The 21,113-nt window shown below is 47.8% G+C and overlaps 1 protein-coding gene across 4 annotated transcripts in view; it reads left to right on the forward strand.

The window, feature by feature from the left end:
• The window catches only part of LOC119393528 (sex peptide receptor), a 199,512-nt gene that overhangs the window by 139,667 nt on the left and 38,732 nt on the right, over positions 1-21,113 (forward strand). For 3 of the 4 annotated variants that reach the window (XM_049416272.1, XM_049416271.1, XM_049416273.1), the window contains 2 exons: positions 2,482-2,528; positions 19,781-19,862. In XM_049416272.1, coding sequence (XP_049272229.1) covers positions 19,793-19,862 — 70 coding nt within the window. In that variant the 5' untranslated portion in view covers positions 2,482-2,528; positions 19,781-19,792. The remainder of the gene's footprint in view (positions 1-2,481; positions 2,529-19,780; positions 19,863-21,113) is intronic. The other variant, XM_037660592.2, reaches the window with a different exon arrangement.

Below are 21,113 nucleotides of genomic sequence, written 5' to 3' on the forward strand. Positions count from 1 at the left end.
GTTGAAACAGCGCTCACTAGACGACGACGAAGTAAAAGAAGGCACAGGACAGGCAGCGCCTGTCCTGTGCCTTCTTTTACTTCGTCGTCGTCTAGTGAGCGCTGTTTCAACAAAGCTGAAAATGCGACTGCGCTGAAATTTGCCTTCCTCCGTGCCCTTCGCACGAGCTCATGGTTGTGTTTCGGTTTCGGTTCTGTACTGCACTGTACGAATGCAATGGGTTGGTGTTGAAAAACTTTAGTTTTGAGAAGGCCAAGAAGGTGAAAAAAAATATTTAAAAAATGAAAAAGCAGCGTTGTGGGCGGCCTTCAGGCTGCCGGTTGTGGGCGCCGCTCTGGCGTTCCTGTTTTACCCAGGCGACGTGTAAATAAAAGAGTGTGTGGAGAGTACTCGTTGAGTGCGGACGTTTCTCTGCTTCAGCGCTTCGCGCCAAACCGCGTTTTCGGGCTGGCTGGCGTCCCCGCCGGTCGCGTTGGTCACCGCCGGTCTTCGCCTGCTGCTGCGCCGGGACTACCAGCACGCAACACAGCACTCATGTTTCCCGACGTATTGCCAGATGGCGTCCATATCTCACACAGCGCCTCTTCTATCGTCTTTACACGACATTTGCAGCGAAGCACGCAGATACTCGGCCAATTTTTTAATCAAGAAATTCGCTAGCAGGCGCTGCCTGCGTCGGCGTTGTCTCTCGCGGGCGAGGGCGCGCTTTCGTTCCTTGTGAGCTGGTAGTTCAGCGTTCATCGCAGAAAGAGTGCTCCCATAGTGAACGCGCGCCGTTCGCTTTCTCTCGCCACAGGGAGAGCGCTGAGGCGGTGGCGCCCTCTATTGCGCTTAAGCAAATGGACCGTCCCGACAGCAGATGACGATGCACGCCGCGATAGCGGACGACGATGCATGATGCACGCCGGCACGCCGAGACCCTAAGGTGCTTCGCCCCTAAAAATGACACCTAGTTTGACTAGATATCTGCCCCGGAAGGCGCATACAGGCCCACCGTTGAATGCCTCTAACGAGCGGAGCGTTGAAATTTTTACTGCGAGCACTCAGCAATTCAAAATAAAACAAAAACAAGATATTGCATTACCAATGCGCACGTCAGCCACGCAAGACACATTTTATTAGTCTATTTAGTCGATCATGCAAAGCATTTGATTGTTTAGGAATAGACGTCGGCAACAAGCAAGCGTGCATGTACACTGTCGTCCTTTATGAAAGGGAACAACCGAGCGCGTGGCCTGCGCTCTGCGGCGGCTGCCTATAGCGCCATCAGCCGACAGCTAAGGAAAGCACGTCCGCTTTTGCTGTCATCTATTGGCAAACAAAATAACGAGTCATGGCCGGTGGGCAAGCGCTTCAAGATTACGTTCCCGTTCCGGTATCGCAACGGGCGATGCCGCCAAAAGCTGGCGTGCTTTCTTTAGCTGTCGGTTGATGGTGCTGTAGCCAGCAGCCGCAGAGCGCAGGCCACGAGCTCGCGTGTTCCCTTTCATAAAGGACGACAGTGTACATCGGAGCGTCAAATGCCGTCGGAACACGGTTATCGATTGCGCTCGCTCCTGTCGCCTGCAAGCTTAGGTAGAGCAAGGCTGTCCTAATGTGACCCTAACTTACCACCGTGATCGTTATTTCGCGTGACCGTCGTGAGAGGTAAGCTGTAAGCGTCGCAAATATCCGCCACAGCTTATCGACGGTTAAGTGCACTTTGCGAATTAGGAATCGACGTTACCCGAAGAGTCCGCCACCCAAGAATATCTTTCTCCGTGAAAATGCCAGACTCAGCGACCCCCTTACACGTTCCGCTCTATTTAGGCACACCCCAAACTACGCAGATTTTTTTTTTTTACGATTTTATCGTTACAGTTTTTGCCGGTGACCAGTATTTCCCGAGTTATTTCTGACTCCCTCTACGTGAATCTTTTATAGAGCTAGAGATGCTAGCAAAAGTGTCCAGAAAAGATGGCACGAAATACGATGACCATGTAATATATTGATGCCAAGAGGCTTGTATGCGGAAGAAAAAATATGCAGGGAAAAAAGGGAGGCGGTATAGTATTCTTCGTATTGCACCATCTAGGAGGCTCCCGCAATATCTTACTGAATCGACACTATAGGTTTGAGATTAACTTGCGTGAATAAGTTCTGCGAATCTACTTTGAGTATCAACTAATTAACAGCGCATTTTAAGGGTGATTCTAGGTAGCTGCTTCTCTTCGGACAAATCATAGCAGCAGTCTGAGGCGTTCGTAGGCTTTGTGACAGTTTCGACAAAAGTAGCGTATTGGTATTATTGTTAATATATGTTATGTATTTATGCCACGATAACATTCTGATTATTTAAACTCCTAGTTATTTTTATGTTCAGTCGAGTTCTCATTAACGTACCGTGGCAATGGAGTCCAAGTAGCTGGATGAGTTTCTTGCATGCCCATAACCTAAATGTATCCGATTCTTGTTCTAATGGTTTCTTTTCTTCTCATGTAGGCGCCGACGCATGACAACGCTTAAGGAGGAGAGTGGCCTCCTGATTGGTAAGTATCTGAGAAATATTATGTTGCTATTCCACTCATTCGCTACTACACATCCTTCGAAATTATCCGTCCTTAGAATGGCGTGGGCACAGTTTGTAACAAATAAGTGCGTATGGACAGAAGGAATGCTAAACGAAAAGAAACGTTACTGTATACGACCCTAGATCTCCAAGAGAATTACCAGTTGAGCCCGAAAAAAACCAAAAAAAAAACAGCCAGGTTAAGGCAAGAAAGGCTATAGTTGCTGATTATGATTGGCACGCATAAAAGAATTGCAGAAGTAAGAGAAGCAGCAATTTGTAATTACCGGCACGCGAGGCACAACGTCAAGGGGCAAACGTTAAATATAAAAAAGGATTCTATAAGGAGTCCGCTGAGCTCATTAAAATGAGAATTGTTGATGATAAATACAAAAAATTATGTTCGTGGTATGCATAAACGAACACATGCCTTAGGGTACACATATATCGTTCGCACTAAAAGGCAAGTCGTCATCGCAATAACACTAAACGTATATACGGTGGGCGCAGTCCCACAGATAGCTAGAATTTATCTAGCGTTTTATTTATTTTTGAGTCAAAGTGTCTTCTTTCAACAACAAAAAAACTACGAGCCTTCAGCAAGGCTGCCTCATTCGCATTTCCAGTTTAGAAGCTAATGGTTGCGCCTAAAAAGAGCACCTACAAGAATAAAGAAAAAAGATAAGCGTGCTGAAGACTAAAACGAACGATCTCTGAAAAAAAAATCTAATAGCTGAGAAAAGACATCCCGGCTCACATCGTATATATGCTAACGAGGTGATCTGCTCTCCGCGAAGCCTCAGCCATGCTAGCAATTTGCCTTTCCGCGCTGCTCGCGTTACAACTTTTGTAATGAACCCTCCTCTCCGTGGTACTTGGGCTAAGCCGGAAACAACGCTTTGATGGAAATGATGCGGCCGCAGCTTCACGAAAGGAAGTAAGAAAGGAAGATGATAGCCAAGCCAAAGCCGCACTCGGCCGTGGCTGAAAGATTACTCATTATGCTGTTTGTCCGCAGCTCATCCTCCAGCGCACTCGCCGCGACTGCTTCCGATGTGGTTCACAGGAGCGCACTTCCCGATCGTGGTCTCGATAACTGCGTGCAGTGTGGTGAAGCCACGGGACGCCCCAATCAATCGGCGACAACCAAACGACCGCGTGTGTTCGGGAAATACGAAAAGCTGAAACAGTTTCTCCGCAGTCAATGTTTCCGGAACCCCTCCGCTTAAGCAAGGCCGCACATGGCTGAATTCGCAACGACAGATCAGCGAAAGGCGTTGCTTGGCTCGGCTCCTAGCTGCCTGGCGCGACTATTAGTTTTCGCTGCGCTGCACGGTATTAAAGAGGCAGAGTTTAGTCCAAAGGTTGACCGAAGCCAAGTGGATGAAAAAGACGCAAAATAAATCGTCTAAAACGGTCCGTCGGGGATGGTAAGTTTTCTGTGCGCTAAGGCCTTTTTTTTTACCCACGGCTCGTGAACATTGCAAATTGCATAAAGAAAAAATATTGTGCGGGAATTTGAAAACAGAACGCAGCGCGATTGCAGAAACGAAGTTAAGCCTGAAATTCGTTCGTTCGGAAGGACAGTATCAAATGGTGGTAAACATGGCGCTGTGTACAATGAGCGCTCACAATGCACTACAGCAGGAGTTCAAAATTTGCATGGGGTGCGCGCCTCCGCGACGCACTTGGTATTCGATGCAAGACAACGGGTCCCAAAAGATCGCGCAAGAAAAATGTGTTCAAAGTACCTTTTTTCTCTCGAAGGAGGTGCGGAAAGCAATCAATACATTATTCAGTTATTACAATACGAGACTATGTTCACATTAAATTTTGTGTTTGCCTTCTGGAGAAGATTCTTTTATACATATATAATGCGACTGATGAGCCAGAGAACGAAGAGATGTGCGCAAAAACAACCTACGATGTCCGCCGTACAAGAAAGTAATGTCCACGTTCGCGTTCAAAAATACCGCAGAGCCCATAAGCTAGCTTTTCGAAGTAGGTCCTTTGGCAAGGGGGGGCGTGCTAGATCAAATGACGCACACGGGACGTGGTCGAAGCACTAGCACCTCGAGTGCCAAACATGGCATTTTGTAAAAAGGAGAAAAAAAAACGCTTAATATTGCCGTTATCGTCGAAGAATCCATCCAACGGGCGTGGCCTTCTTTGGTGACGATGTCGCCGTTGGCCATGAGAACACGCGTGCGGAGGGTGGAGTGATCCGGCCGCGAGGGTGTGGGTTCATTAACAACGGCAACCCGCTGGTAGACCTACCACGACACCCCGCCCCTCTCCAGTGCTATCAGCGTTGCGCACGGTTTGCGCGCGCATCTTCTTTTCGGACAGGCCACCGGAGTGACAGAAAACGCTCAGTTTGCGTGACTGGCCCCTAATTAGTTCGCCGTTTTAGCACGTCTAATGCCAAGCTAAAAAGGGAAAAAAGTTAGTTCTTGATGTCCTTTGCCACATATCTTCATGTTAGCGCTGCTTGATGCCTGTGTGTATGAGAGAGAGAGATAAAAAAAGAGGGAAATGCAGGGGGTAAATCAGAATTATAACATCCGGTTTGCTACCCTACACTAGGGGGAGGAGGAAGGGGAAAGAAGAATGGAAAAAAGAGCGGGAACGCGAAAACAAAGAAAGAAAGAAAGAAAGAGATAAAGAAAGAAAGAAAGAAAGAAAGAAAGAAAGAAGATAGAAAGAAAGAAAGAAAGAAAGAAAGAAAGAAAGAAAGAAAGAAAGAAAGAAAGAAAGAAAGAAAGAAAGAAAGAAAGAAAGAAAGAAAGGAAGAAAGAAAGAAGGAAAGGTGCAGAGCAGTAGTACTGTAACCTATCCGATAGGTCACTGTCACGCAAAAAGTTCAATACGTGAACCCGTCTTCCGGTAGCCGGGCTTCGGTGTCACAAGGGTTTCAAGTTGTAGTGACGCTGAAATGCAACCCATGCTGCTGGGAGTGTCAGTTAAGAAGCATTTCTTTGGTAAGGCGGACTTCTGTTTAGAAAAGCAAGCTAAACTTGAATCGTAACAATATTAGAATGAGCACTGTCGTAGGTCCTCAGGTGTAGTAAAGATCAAGGTGGTCCTCAGATACTACGCGTATCACATTCGATTCTAGAATAATATACCCCGCTTACCTACATTTCAGAATGTGCGCCACCGCTTTCGTCGCACTTAACGTCATTACTAACTAGTATAGGCCGGATTTTTAGGCATTAGAAAGCGCATCCTATGTGTCAAAATTAGGCAGTCATAACAACGTTTTAGGCCTCCAATATCGTCAATATAGGCGCAATAAATTTTTACATAAATGCAAATAATTTTCGAAGGAAGACGTGCGTGACCTATATTTACGACAGGAAAAACAAAGAAGTCAGTTTCACCGCAAGGGCGAAGCATTAAATTTCATAGCAACAAATTGCAGTGTTGAACGAATTGCGGCTGGCAGCTAACTCTTTTGTATCCGATCTCGCGTAACTACAAGACGCTGTTCTAAGAGAATACGGCCGCTCCAGGGAGAGATGCTCTTTTCGCGTAGTGACTACGCGTTGAGAGCGCAGCACGTGGGTATACGAGCCGCCATCTGATGGCTCCTCAGATAGCGCGCGCGTCAGCGATCGCGACCGCGCCCTTAGAATCAAAGTTCAAAGTTGCTGCTCGAGCGACCCCCCACCCCTCCTCGCATCTTTTCATGCTCGTTCGAGACGGGCGGGGCGTTTCCTGTTCGGCTTCGATGGCAGGCCTCCCGAGCAGGGTAAATGTTATCGCATGAGCCTTCCGAGCGACGGAAATGGGCCGGCTCGTTTGATCTCTGCTTCGGCCGCGTTCGTCGCCCCCGCTAGCGCGCTTTTCCCGCGGTAGAACATACGATGCGCGGGGGGGGGGAGCTTATCAATTTGGACTTTATACGGGACATGACGGCGACGGCAACGGCAAAATTTGTCGAGACTGTCCATATAACCGCTATCGCAACAAAACATATTATTGTTTAAGCTGGTACACAGACAACAACAGCTGAACGTAGCCACGCAATTATCCTTTGTCACACACTCTTTGCAGAACATGGTCTCCGCTTATTCTTTAGCATGGTGAGTCAAGCGTCCACTGTCGAATCAGCACACACCTCTGTGTCTTTCTTTTCGGCATGACTGAGAAGGGCACAGCAGGAGCAGACATCAAGATCGCTAAAGGACCAGAAGGGGCGAATTCTTTCTATTGGCTGTGTCGAATCGCGTAGAACATTTTTTTCTCCCCTGGCGGTGAACACCTTAAAAAGTAGATTACAAACTAAACAAAATCCGCGTGCACATCACATTTTTTTTTCTTCTTTTGCTCTTCACTCTCCCCTGACGACTGTCTGTAATTTCGCATTCACCGACCACTCGCGCCATATCAGCGCGGCGGCGTATGCTCGCCGGTGCGTTCCATTTCGCTGCTGCTAGCGGTTGTTTCCGGGAGTTGGTTGAACTAGAGGACTACGCGAAGCCCATACTGTTCCAAACAGTCAATATTGCGCGGTAACATGAATAACAGCCTCAGACTGCACTTGAAAGCGAAATTTGAGGTTAAATAATCTTTATATAAGCGCCGATTTTAAAGACAGGCATTTATAGGCACTTATAGGCATATATGCACGAAGGCAAAAGATACATTTATAGGCACTGTAAAAACGCTATAAAAGCCCTCCTTAGCCTCAAATTCATGCTCATATAAATATATCAAGGTGGCGCGATAGGAGCGCATGGAGCAAAATAGGCATTTGCCTAAAATCCAGTCTCTACTAATTAGAAAAGACTTTTCGACTGCAAAGGATCCACGGCATATAGTGAGAGAGCGAGAGAGAGAGAAAAGGCAAAAAAAAGGCAAAGAGATTAACCAGGTTGTACTTTGTTTGCTAGCCTACGAAAGGAGATGGGGAACTGGGTAAAATGACTTTCACATAAGGTAGGCGTGTCTTGTACGAATCGATTGCTTTGTCAAGCGGTGCTATGATGTGTGTGCGTATAATATGTGTACTTATCTGCATCATATTTTTTACCACTCTCAAAGGGACCCTGCGACACTTTTTCAGCATGGTCAGGAAACGCTACCGATCGGTAATCGAGGCTCCCTAGAATACGCGAGCCAAACATTATAGCGCAACACGCGGCCTGCAATTTACAATAATTCTCAAAAGTCAGCTAGAGATCGTTCCCTCTTCCCTCTAAAAATGATGCCATATACCCAAATCACAGCGCCATATACCCAAGTCCACGGCCGTTCGCTGAGATTTCAGCATAACGAGCTGCAGAGTTACCGTGGCCGCCGCGGGATGCCGCCACGTGCCCGCTCGCGCGCTCGCGCTCACACTGAAAGTAAACCGCGCGTTCGAAGAAAAAAATTAAACGAACGTGGTCTAGCTCATAACGCGCGCTGACGAAGGGAGGCATCTTCTTGCCCCCTTGTCATAGCCCTCCCTGCGTAGCTGGTGCGAAAAGAGAGAGAAGGCGCTTAAAACGTGCGGTAAATCCCGTTAACTCCGCTCGTACTTGGCGGATTCTAAATGTTTGCGGCAGTCGATTCGTAAGGCAAGGAGCTATTTTAATGAAGGCATTAGATGATTACTTGAAAAAGTGTTGCAGGGCCCCTTTAAAGAAATATTTCTTACCGCACACAATGCACGTAAGAGCCTCATTTTACAAGATTTTGTTCTTGATTGATCTCTGCAATTGGCTGACAGGCTTCCCTTATAAGATGTCCAGTGTCGCCATTTTTTCCTTTCGCACTCAGGCGTTTGCATGCAGCCACTTGTAGCAGCTCGTTTAGATCGGCTAGTAGGTAGTAGGTTCATGTTTGTACATGCGTCCCTCATATCATAACCATATTATTTATAGTTTTAAAACGTTAAACCCCAACTATTATTATATCATGTTGGTATATAAACTGAGACTACGCACAGACAAATGGAGTGACACAAGGTAGGAGTCCACTTGTCCCTCTCCCGCACGAAATCTATCGTTTTGCATTTCGTTTTGTTTACACAAGCTTTCCTCATTTCATTATTATATTTCGTGTACTAGTTATATATTTCGGTTGCCAAGCAGCAAGGGACGGGGCAGGCTAAAAGCGAACACCAAAGATGCTTTATAGCGAACTGAAAACAAAAACAGTTTCACCGCAAGGACGAAGCAATGAATGCGAGAGCAACAAATTATAATGCTACACAAAGTAAGGCTGGCAGCTAACTCTCTTGGATCTGGTCTCGCATAACTGCACAAAACGCTCGTCTAAGAGAATACGGTCGATCCAGGAAGAGGAGCGGTTATCGCACAGTTATTTCGTCTTGAGAGCACAGCACGTAGAAGGGTATCCGAGCCGTCGACTGATGAATGCGAAATAGCGCGCGTGCCAGCGATCGCGACCTTATATTCAAAGTTCACAGTTTCTTCTCGAGCGACACAACCCCCCTACCCCGCCCCTCTTTTCTTCATGCTCCTTCGATACGGGCGAGGCGTTTCCTTTCTGCTTGAGCAGCAATCCACGGCAGGCCTCGCACGCGGGCGGATGTTATCGCATGCGCCCTCCGTGCGACGGAGATGGGTCGGCTCGTTTCATCTCTGCTTGAGCCGCGTTCGTCGCCCCTGCTGGCGCGCGGCCCCTCGGGTAAAAATAAGATGCGAGGGGGTGGGGGGGGGTGATGTTATCGATTTGGACTTTATACGGAACATGACGACGACGACAAAAATCTGTCGGAGTGTCCATATACCCGCTATCGCTGTAAAAATGAAATCCAGAAATTCACCACAATTCTAAAAGACGGCGTTTCCCAAGCAGTCTTTTCGAAAGTGTTTAGTTACGTTTGCTGATATTTACGCGTTTCGATCGGCGATGACGTAGTACGAGTATAGAAGAAACGTCATAAAAGAGAGCACTGTAACTGATTTGAATATTTTGGCACACAACCACCGAAAGCGCATCCTTGTGGGAAGTCGAAAATGTAGGGAATTCGTCCAAATCACGCCATTTTCAAACAGCATGGTTCTCAGCAACCTACCCTATTTGCGCTTTTGCTCGTGGCACCAAAATCGCGTCTCTCTGAAAATTAGATTTATATCGTAAATTCAATAGAACCGCCTGGTTACCACAGGAAAACACGGGTTTTGGTATCACCATTGTGCGCCGGCACGTATTCGATGCCCGCAAACTTTCTTTTTATTTTTACGCTCAACCCTTCAACGAAGACTAAAGTTGTGGTGAGGTTGTTCTTCGTTTCGGCACGTCAAGCCCATCGAAGTTTTTTTGTAGGGTGAAACGAGAGTATGTGAGTCTTTTCTTTAATTTCTTTTAAAAGAAGAATCGCTAGGAATTCTGCGGAAAAGAAGGGCTCGTTTATTTCCGACTGGTGAGCGCTTAATGGGGCTTCCCGTGTCTTGTTTTAGTTTTCTTCACTCGACCGTTGTAGCTGTGGTCTGTTCTCAAAGTTTCGCACAAACAGGGTCTCTTCGCTGACAAGCAACATCTCGGCAGCGTCGCAGCCACGTGTCTACATGGCAGGGCACATTGAAGTGACAGCGAATTTGTCGTTCTTGCGACGTGGCGCCTTTTAAAAAAAGGGGGTGGGGGAACGGTGCCTCGGTAGGGGGAGGTGACGCACTGCTTCGGATGGTGTTTGTTTTGTCAGTCGTACTTTCTCGTAAAAAGCAAAAAAAAAGAAGAATCCTCAAGCCAGTTTACTTCTCTGCAGCCTCAATTCCACCTTTTTTTTTTTTTTAAGCCAACGCAGTGCACTACGCCGAGCAAACCGTCCGTGATGCCGCAAGCGTCTTACGCTTCTGCACACGAAGACGCGCAAAAGCGCGGACAAACGGAAAGCTTGGGAAAGGCTGCAAGCTCAAATGACGCGAAACGTGACCTATACGAAGCTGACTCGGCGGAAACGCAGCAAAATGAATATAAGGAAGAAACGAGGGAAACACGGCGAATATGACTACCACACGACTCACTCGAACGCGCGAGCATGGTGGTGGCGTGTACACGGGGAAAAAAAAAACATGCACGAGACATTCAGAGTGGCGGACAAAAGCAAGTGTAGTATGGTTTGTTTTGCAGAAACGGCTGCTTCTGTTCAAAAGTAATGTTTCTTCTTGTAAGTGGATTTCTCCCGCCATAAATAAAGGATGCATAACCAGGCGCAACCGGGAGCTCTACTTATGCGAAGAAATGCGCTCGGTAAAAAACCAACTTAGATTGCGGGAGACGCCAGCGAGTAATGCGCAGCTCTTGACGGTTGCAAATTTTACCTTCTTCTCGACGACTGAAAAGACCACGTTGACATGGCAAGGGAGAGTGTACATAACTGACGTAGCCAGGGGGGGGGGGGTTCGATCTCTCTCCACCCCCCGCACCCCCGAAAATTTTCACTTTTGCATGTGTGTATACACGCAGACTACAACAAACACACGACCGAAGATGCAAAATGGTGGTTGAACACCCCCCGCAAAAAATTTCTGGCTACGGCCCTGTTGTAAATTGTCTAGCGAGAGGCCGTGATTTAACCTCGAACTCCCCCGTAAGCGCTTGTTTATAGAACCATGTCGTGAGGTAGAAAATGTCCTGCGAAAAAACTGGGGGACGCTTAAGCTCTGCCTTTAAGAGTTGAACGCGATAGCGATATACGGCCCCATCCTCACTGTGCTCTGTTTCGCTTGTGATTATGTTCAGTCGCCCGGTCTCTCTCTCTCTCTCTCTCTCACACACACACACAAACACACACACACACACACACACACACACACACACACACACACACACACACACACACACACACACACACACACACACACACACACACACACACACACACACACACACACACACACACACACACACACACACACACACACACACACGACATTGGTAAAGGTAAACGTTTCCGCCCTCTTCAACAGCACTTTTATGACAGCAGAGTACCCACTACGTGTGTGTAAGAGAATGCGCGCACTGACGTGTACGCCCTTTGTAATGGGTGGCATGCCTTAAACCAGCAGCAATTACACGCGTGATACTTTTTCGAAGTTGTGATGCATCCACTAAGTGTTCGTAAGGGAATACGCGCAGTAATGTGTGCGCTTTTTGTAATGGGTGGCCGGCTTTAAACCCCCAACTCGTTATGCAATTCACATGGTGTGAGCCCGACTGCAATGTACGCTTGTACCACGTTTTGCTGGGGTATTACAACTCGTACTGTGACACCTGTACACAGGACTCGTATGTTTGTGAAACATTAAAGTTAATTTCAGTGCAGTTCCAAGCAATGAAGTGGCTCTGTGGTACGAGGCTCGATTCTCACTCGAACCTAAGGGTACGACGACGAAGTGTCTCTTCACAGAACGCTTCTGCTTTCTGCTCCGAGCATTTTTATCAAGTTTCTCGCTTTTTCCGGGAGGCGCTGCTCCCTGCCCCAGGGCGACGGACGCGGAGTCTTCCCCTGGTCCGCCCAGCCAGAGGTCTGCCATGGTGAGCTCCTCGTTAAATCAGCGCGCCTGGCCCAGAACCGGTGAGGCCAACGATGAGAGTCACTGCTTAATGGCTGTGGACGCGGAGCCTTCTGCGGCGCTGTCCGGCCAGAGATCACCTTTGGCAAGCTCGTCGCGAAAATGAAGCACCTGTTCGAGCACCAGCGAGGACACGGAACTGTACTGGGCCACTGGCGACAACTCGTCGGATGACAGCTTTGAGACCGTGAGAAGCAGGAAGGCAAAAAGAAGAAACATCAAGCCGTCTTCACCAGCGAGGACGTTAACATCTAAGTCAAAAGAACGCTGGCCGCACACCGTCCTATTCATGCCCGAGGACTCCACCGTCAGCCTTCGAGCTGTAAACAGGCAAGCTCTCTCTATGTACTTTGAGGGGGTTGCACCGAACGAAATTAAGGATATCCGGGTGAACACGCGGAAGAATATTCTAGCTGTGGACACGACGACTGCCAGCGCCTTAGACAAGCTTCGCAAAATATCAGATTTGGAAGACATCAAAGTTCGACCTGTCATTCCATTGGACGGTGCCTGCGTGGCGGGAGTAATCTACGACATTGATTTGGCCTCGGACCTCCCAATTCATATAAAACCAGCGAACAAGGGAGTTGTCATCGCGAATGTACTTCGCCTCGAAAACATCCGCTGGGTAAAGATAATGTTCAAAGGAGATTCTATTCCGTCGCATGTCAAGGTTGGACACTTCCGACATCCTGTTCGGCCATTTGTCCCTAAACCACTTCAGTGCCATAACTGCATGAAAATTGGGCACGTCAAAGGTGTATGTACAAACACCACAGTATGCCCCCGATGCGCTGAGCCGCACACTGCAGACGCATGTCGGGCAACAAGTCTGAAGTGCGGAAACTGTGATGGTTCACATGATGCTGTCTCTAAGGAATGCCCGCAGATTAAGAAGGAAATCGCCCTTATCAAACAAAAGGTTAGGGACAATTCAACCCACAGAGAGGCTGCTGAAAGGGTACGGCGTCGGCGTAGTCGACGACGGAGGTATGTAAGACAGGGTCTTGCGCTTAACCCTTTTCCTTCGAGCACGAGTAAAGTAGTAAGCACGAAGCGATATGAGGTGGAGAAGCTCGCAGCTGCGGATGAATGGCCTACGCTTCCGCGTACGCAGCCTGTGAAGGAGCCTCCTCCGAGGCCTCCCCGCCCTACACCTTCCACCGAGTCTACTTCATTTGAGGATGTGTCAAGGGTCGATCGACAGATCATCCCGATGCTGCGATCCCTCGTTACTGTCATGGCAGACCTGCTAAGAAGCCTGGGAACTCCAACCGCTCGAAGCGGGCTACAGGTGTTGGACGCGCTGAGCCCAGTCCTCGCCTCCCTTGCGGAGAGCCATGGCAGGAGATCAACAATCGTTCCGCAAAGAGGTCAGAGAAGCATCAGTCATCCAGTGGAAGGCAAGATGACTTAGATCACGGATTTCTGATTTTCGTCAGTGCGTGTTTTGTAACCGTTTCCCCATAATCGTAATATGTGAACCGAAATAATCAAACCCGATCAGGCTATCCGGCTACGAGTCAATCCCGTCCCAAACGCGCAACGAAAGCAGCAAGGTCATTGTGTATATTCGTCGGGAGCTTACATACGTCATTCAACCTGTGTCGCCTCATGATGAGAACCAATATGTTTGCCTGTCTGTGAAGCAGAAAACCCTCACCTTCACATTAGTAGGTGCCTACTTATCTCCCTCAGCCCGTTTTGATCGAAAAAGACTGGATGACATACTTGCGAACATCCCGGATCCGTGGATAATTACAGGGGACTTCAACGCCCACCACCCAATCTGGGGAAGTTCAAAAGTCAATGCCACGGGCCGGAGACTGGCATCATTTGTGTCGGCTCATGAACTGTCTCTACTTAATGATGGCAGTCCTACATTTCTACGAGGATCAACGTACAGGAGCTGCTTGGACTTGACGTTTTCGTCACGTCGCTTCGCCACAAGCGTTAAGTGGTTTTTAGACATCGAGACACATGGTAGCGACCACATCCCCAGTTATCTCACCATTAAAGGCTTTGCTAGTGGCCACCCGCCGAAAACCGTCCGGAGGATTGATTTGTCAGCATTCACAACTAACATTGAACACGCTTGTGAAAAAGGCTTATCCTCTGGTATTGAGCAAGCGAATAAAGAAGCAGCGCAGCGTGCGATGCGCACGCTGACATGTTCTACAAGGCCCTCAGAAGCGGATGTGGAGTTAGAGCGACTCCGTGCGATTCGTCGGCGTGCGGAGCGCAGAAATCGACGCACAAAATTCATTCAAGATCTGCGGATAGCTAGGCGCATGCAAAAGAAGATCCAGCGTCGTATGGACAAACTGGTGTTTCAACGCTGGGCGAAGTTTTGCGAGTCTCTAGACCCTCGCAAACCGCTTTCTCAAATATGGCGAACCGTGCGAGGCCTACGCATTTTTCCCGAACAATGTTTTCCGTTTAAAGCCTTGGCCCTTTTCCAACGTAGAAGGGATATCGAGGTAGCGGAAGATTTTTGTAGGAAGATTGCAGGTCCGTCAACTTGCACAGGAGCCCTTACTGCTGATGACACGCCACATTCGCTTGACCCGCACATGGACCTGCCTTTTTCCACGGAAGAGCTGGATGCGGCTCTTGCTTTATGCAATCGATCGTCGTCGCCTGGACCGGATGACATATCATACCGCCTATAACGCAATCTCGGTGATCGAGCACGAAGCGCTTTGCTGGACGTGTTCAATGAGTCCTGGAGAGATGGAACGGTCCCCAGAGAATGGAAAACAAGCCATTTGGTTCCGCTTCTCAAACCTGGAAAATCACCTCTAGAGCTGACGTCATACCGCCCAAGAGCGTTGGCTAGCTGCGTAGGGAAGCTGATGGAGAAAATGATCCTTGCCAGACTCGAGTGGTTCCTAGAACGCTACAGAGTATATCCAGACGCCATGGCCGGTTTTCGTCGTCTTCGTAGCTCCATTGACAATGTCATTGACCTGGTGACCTGCGTACAACACCAGAAAATGAGTAGACGGCTATCTGTCGCACTATTTTTAGATGTCAAAGGAGCATATGGCAATGTTTCTCACGAAGCCATACGTGACGCCCTCGAGTCAGTTGGTTTGGGTGGACGAGTGTACCGCTGGATCTGTTGCTACCTGCATATGAGATCACTGTTTGTGCAAACTGATGATAGGCCGACTTCTGAGCATTACACACACCGTGGTGTTCCTCAAGGTGGTGTATTGAGCCCCACACTATTCAGCCTGGTTCTGATCGGTCTCGTGGAACGCATATCGGATTCCGTGCAGATATCTCTCTATGCAGATGATATTTGTGCCTGGACGTCAGGTGTCACACGCCCTCAGGTACGTGCGAGGCTCCAAAAAACGCCAGGCCTGCGCTGAAACCGCAGCACAGTCACAGCGAAAGCTGGAAGAGCGGCGTTTCTAGAGCCCGTTGTAAGCTCTCTTGGGGCTACAATACAAGTACACTAGAAAGGTACCCACTACGCCATGTATCACAATTTTTGTGAACTTGGGAAGCACCTACTAAGCCATTATTCGTCATTCTGCAGAGAAGCGAGACACCAGCTACACATCTGTAAGGTATTATGTGTACTTTGTTGACGCGACGACTGATGACGATGAAGAATTATGGCTCAGCCGTTTGTAATGGGTTGGAAGTTTTAAACGGCCCATCAGTTATGTAATTTGCATTGGGTGACGCCCGATCGCTATTTCCCCCTCCCGTCATGCTGTATAACATACGTTGACGTGGGAGAGAGACGGGGGGGGGGGCGAAGAACTTTACTGAGACCCCGAGGAAATGGATCATGCGCTTATGGGCTTCCTTGGCAACCAATACAAGTGCACTTGCGAGGAACCCACTACGCTATAAATTATTGTAATTTTACTGAGACTCCGAGGAAATGGATCATGCGCTTATGGGCTTCCTTGGCAACCAATACAAGTGCACTTGCGAGGAGCCCACTACGCTATAAATCATTGTAATTTTTGAGAAGTAGGGCAGCAGGCACCGCGACATTTTTGTTCATTCTACGGAGAGCCGTGGTACCTGCTTAACGCATGTAAGGCATTATGCGCACTTTGTTGATGCTCTCCCTGATGACGATGAATAATTATGGTAGATCGCTTTGTAATGGGTTGGAAGCATTCAACAACCTACTCGTTGCGCAATTCACATTGTGTGACGCCTGGTTACAGAATTCGCGTTGTGCGACGCTTGGTGCTTATTTTACTATTCTGCCACGCTATATTGCATGTGCTAATGTGGTTCCTTCCCGACATGAAGCCTGTATAGGACCTTTTTGCAAAGCAGTTTCAAGCACCGGCATGGCTCAGAGGTTGAATACTGGGCTCCCACGCAGAGGGCCGAGGTTCGAACCTCGTTCCATCCTGGAATTTTTTCTTATTTCGTTTTTTTTTCTTATTTCGAGCGATACTGGTTACGGACACCGGCGGCGGCGGCGGCGGACAACTACGGCGCCAAAAACGGCCGGTGAAATGATCTCATAACAGCTTTCGCTGTAAAAGCAGCGAATTCAGTATCGGCGTACTTTAGAGAACAAGGCCTCGAGATTTCTCGTGAGAAATCGGCGCTGGTTGCGTTCACGCGGAAGGCAATGACGTCATATCTCATCGCCATCGATGGACACAATGTCTGCTACGACAGGACACACAGGTTTTTGGGGGTCACGATCGATCGAAATCTCTGCTGGAGTCCCCATGTGGCCACTCTAAAGAAGCGCCTAACGGCCATCGCACAACTTTTTAAGTTCCTCGGAGGAAAAACGTGGGGCACATCAGTGCACGCGATGTTGCAGCTATACAAAACGCTGTTTCGTGGGTACCTGCGGTATAGCTTGCCGGTTCTGACGAACGCTTGCAAAAGCAGTGTACGCACGATCGAAAACGCCCAGGGCCAGGCACTCAGAGTTTGTCTTGGATTACCACGCTGCACATCAACAGCCGCAACCATCGCAATTGCAAAAGTTCATCCGACCACGGTGCACATTACATTGGAGGTGCTTAGAGCTCACATTAGGCACCTTGCTCGCGCCCCTGCCCACCATCTTGCTTCGCTTCCAGAAGATCGACCGAGTACCTCCTTCTGTAAGAGAATTGGTATTGTCTTACCGAGAGTGCCTTCCAACAGCCTACACGCCTCCGGGACGGATTCTAACACCCCCTTGGTGCTTGGACCGACCAAAACTACGCTCGACAATGCCGGGGATTCGCAAGAAGGCGGAGCTCTCATCGCCAGCTTTCAAGCAGATGACTCTACTCATGCTGCACGAAGATTACAAAGATCATGTTAAACTTTACACGGATGGCTCGACAACTGTTGGAGGATCTGCAGGAGCTGTGATCTTCCCAGCAAGAGCCGAAAATATACAGTTTCGAACGTCACACAAGACAACATCGACAGCCGTGGAGCTCGCAGCACTCTGTAGCGCACTCCGCAGGATTGATCGAGAAGCACCACAAAAATGGGGCATTTTTACTGATTCGAAACCAGCTCTGAAATGTCTTCGAACTGCTCTACGTCATGGGGCTCAAGACCAATTGGTGCTGGAAATAAGACCACTGTACCATCAACTAATAGACGAAGGACATGCTATAACTTTTCAGTGGTTGCCAGGCCACCGCGGCATCATCGGTAACGAGGATGCCGACGATGCAGCTAAGAATGCTCACGAAAATGGCGTGATGGAACCTATCCCACTATCAAGAAGCGACGCAGCAGCAAAGATTAATACGCTTGCACATGATGTCGCAAGGTCTATGTGGAACACGCCCGGTTTTCGCCACACCCGTCTTCACCGCCTGGATCCATGCCTACGACTCAGTATTCCATCTGGCCTGCCCCGATCCGAGACGACCCTTTTCTGCCGGATGTGGCTTGGGGTATCTTTTACGAACGCCTTTGCGTGCCGCATCGGAATGACAGACAGCGCTGCATGCGACCATTGCGCCAATGACGAAACCATTGAACACATTTTATGTCAGGGCCCTCGGTACAGCTCTGAGAGACAGTCCCTCTCAGCAGTGTTTGCTCGCCTCGACAATTAGCCGCTTTCTGAGCAGTCAATCTTGGAATGTCGGAAAGATCGAGCTTCACGCCAGAAAGCAACGAAGGCGCTGATGAAGTTTCTGCGAGTGACCCTCCTCGTTGAACGATTGTGACACTCCTGTGTGTGTGTGTTTGTGCTTCCCTCTATTCCATCCCTCTCTTTCTTACTTTTCTGTCACCCCTTACCCCTTCGCCAGTGCAGGGTAGCAAACCAGATATGTTTTCTGGTTAACCTCCCTGCCTTTCCGCATTACATCTCTCTCTCTCTCTTTATTTTTTGCATAAGATGATTTCTTGCTCACAACCAACAATACCGACACCGACACCAGAATTTCTGCAGAACGAGCTCTTTAACGCTATCGCGTTAATAAGGAACGTACTGTTAAATCTAGTACGTTGATTGGACGAACATGCGAACAGGTACGCGGACGGCGAGATCGCACCATGTCTTGTTCAATTAGATCACGGCGGGAAATCACTGAATCACTGCCATAAACATAGAGCGATGTTTTTGCGGTTACGAATCGGTACACAGATTCTCTGTTGTAGAGAAAAAGCATTCGATCTGCAAAGACTGACACATTTCGCATCAGCGCACTGTGACAGGATGACAGCACCATAAGTACTACCCCTTAATGTAGCGGTTAAAGCGCACCGAACGAGCGTGTAATTTTAGGTTTAGGCTTTTTTTATTATAGTGGGCCAATAGGAATAAATTGTTGATCACACTGAGTGCAGCCATGCGTTTTGCTACAGGGCAGTCGTAAACATCGTGGAACACGTAATGCGGTTGTTTTGAGCTGTATTTTCATACTCGTGAAATGTCAGGCGCTCACACGTTCACGTTCCTATTGTTTAATGTAAGCGCAGTTACACCTTCTGTACAAGTATATACTGCGGCCTCGCCGTGCATGAAGGCACAGAATCGTTCGCGATTGATACGCGTTCCCAGGCATGCGGCTTCACTGAAACCATAAAGGGATGCTGTATTTGTTTGTTCACTCGTCTTGCGCAACATTGAGTATAGGCGTACCTATTTTCCCACGCCGTTTGCGGTGAATATAGGGGGGGAGGGTCGTGTGTGTCTAGATCCATCCCAAAATATGTATAACTTATTCAAATAAGCATTCTTCAAATTCAATGAGAAGAAGAAACGAGAAAAGAATATCGCAATTTGTGCAACGTTTTATTGTTATAGTTTGTGCGCAATCTGGCTAATATGTACTTGCGCAGAAACATTGTTTATGTCCTCCGGCGACAAATATCGGGTACACGACACAGTAATCCAGTTTCGGAATAGTCTATTTCTTTATCACGAGAACGTTAACACGGTGACTAGTACAGCTCATTTATGAGTGTGTGTCAAGAGAGATCATAATTATCAGAGCGTCAGAGCTCACTGCCGCTACTGTCGGGTTTATTACAAAGAGTAAATGTGTTCTTGCTACAAAAGAATAAGTTTTACTTTTATTAAAAGTTAAGGTAACATTCGTTGAAAATGAAATATATACATTCACAGCATGCTTTCACAGCACAGCATGCTTTCCTTTTCCAGCAAATTTCCAGCAAATCACAGCATGCTTTGCAACCACATTGAAAGATTCCATCATGTAAACATTTTTTATTGCAGGTATTTTTCCTCATGACAAAGGCGGATGAAGACATCATAATGGATTACGACAGTGGTGCGTATCACGGCGCGTGCATTGCGAGTGAACATAACTTATGCAAGTGCGATACAGGGCGCTTAGTTAAATTCAATTATAGGTGCTGTACTGTACAATTAAGCGCGGAAGCTCATCAGTATGCAAACAATGGCACAGTGTTGAATAAACAGTGTCCGGCTTTCATTTCCTGTCGCGTCCATACACGCAGACCAAGGAACTAGATAGATCAAAACGACGAGAACATTCCACAAAGCACCGCTGAATTATAAATGACTGAAATGAACAGGCAAACACCGCTTGTAAAAAATACTGTGTAGGGTCTGCTTCTGCGCTAATATGAACGTGAAGTGATAACAAGGTTTTCCACTTATGGGGGTTCCGCGACAAGTAGCGCAGGGATGAAATAAGGAATGTACACACATTGGCGCTTTAGTCCTTTCGTATGTTCGCGCTCAACACCCCTAATAGTATGAAATACCAAGAAGTGCGCATCGCTACCACAGTCGTGTTCTATCAAGGGTCGCGTATGGATTAAGTGGTGGCTCCAGGGCAATTTAACCTACTATTCCACTAAGAACCTATCCCAGTGAAGCATGTTGAAAACAATACGATAAATAAAAGTGAAACTTTGCGGAACTGAATTGTGTACAAAAAGTACCGTTAGTATGTACTTGAGAGCCTCCCAGAGAGGTGAAGAGAAATAACTGAAGGATAAGCAGTGGGGATAACTCAAGGAGCAGCTTCTCGTTGATAACTTACAATTGAGAAAGGAGAAAGGGGAATAGAAGCACCATCGGAAGAGTGACGACAAAAAGGAGGCGTGTGAGAAAGAAATAGAAGAGCTGACGAAATAGAGAATTACAGTCCCTCTAATAGGCAACTGGCACATAAAAACTTCATCGATGCTTTCACTAACAACCTCTGCGGCAGTGGGTCTGCATTCCAGGTACGTGGGTGAGCGTAGGCGTCTACATTCCGGAAATGTATACCCCGAAAGCGGCCTGTTTAAAGCGTGCAACTGATGTGCAGGTTTTTTTGGCATGTGTGCTAACGAAATGCTATGATGCTGCATTGTGTTTCTCGAATTATATCACGAGAAGAATCGCGCTTTAAGGAGCAGCAGTTAGACTAGCCTTTTACCGATGGTATTGAGGATAGTCTATATTTTCATGCACGGAATACATTCTTCGTCAAGTCCATTGAACTTACAAATTTTTTTTTTGCTTATATATAAACCACATACGCGCCCACATCGTATGCCCACATCAGGCAATCGCGCTTTAAGGAGCAGCAGTT

The sequence above is a fragment of the Rhipicephalus sanguineus genome, chromosome 5, assembly GCF_013339695.2.
Source record: "Rhipicephalus sanguineus isolate Rsan-2018 chromosome 5, BIME_Rsan_1.4, whole genome shotgun sequence".
In the NCBI taxonomy this organism is placed as follows: domain Eukaryota; kingdom Metazoa; phylum Arthropoda; class Arachnida; order Ixodida; family Ixodidae; genus Rhipicephalus; species Rhipicephalus sanguineus.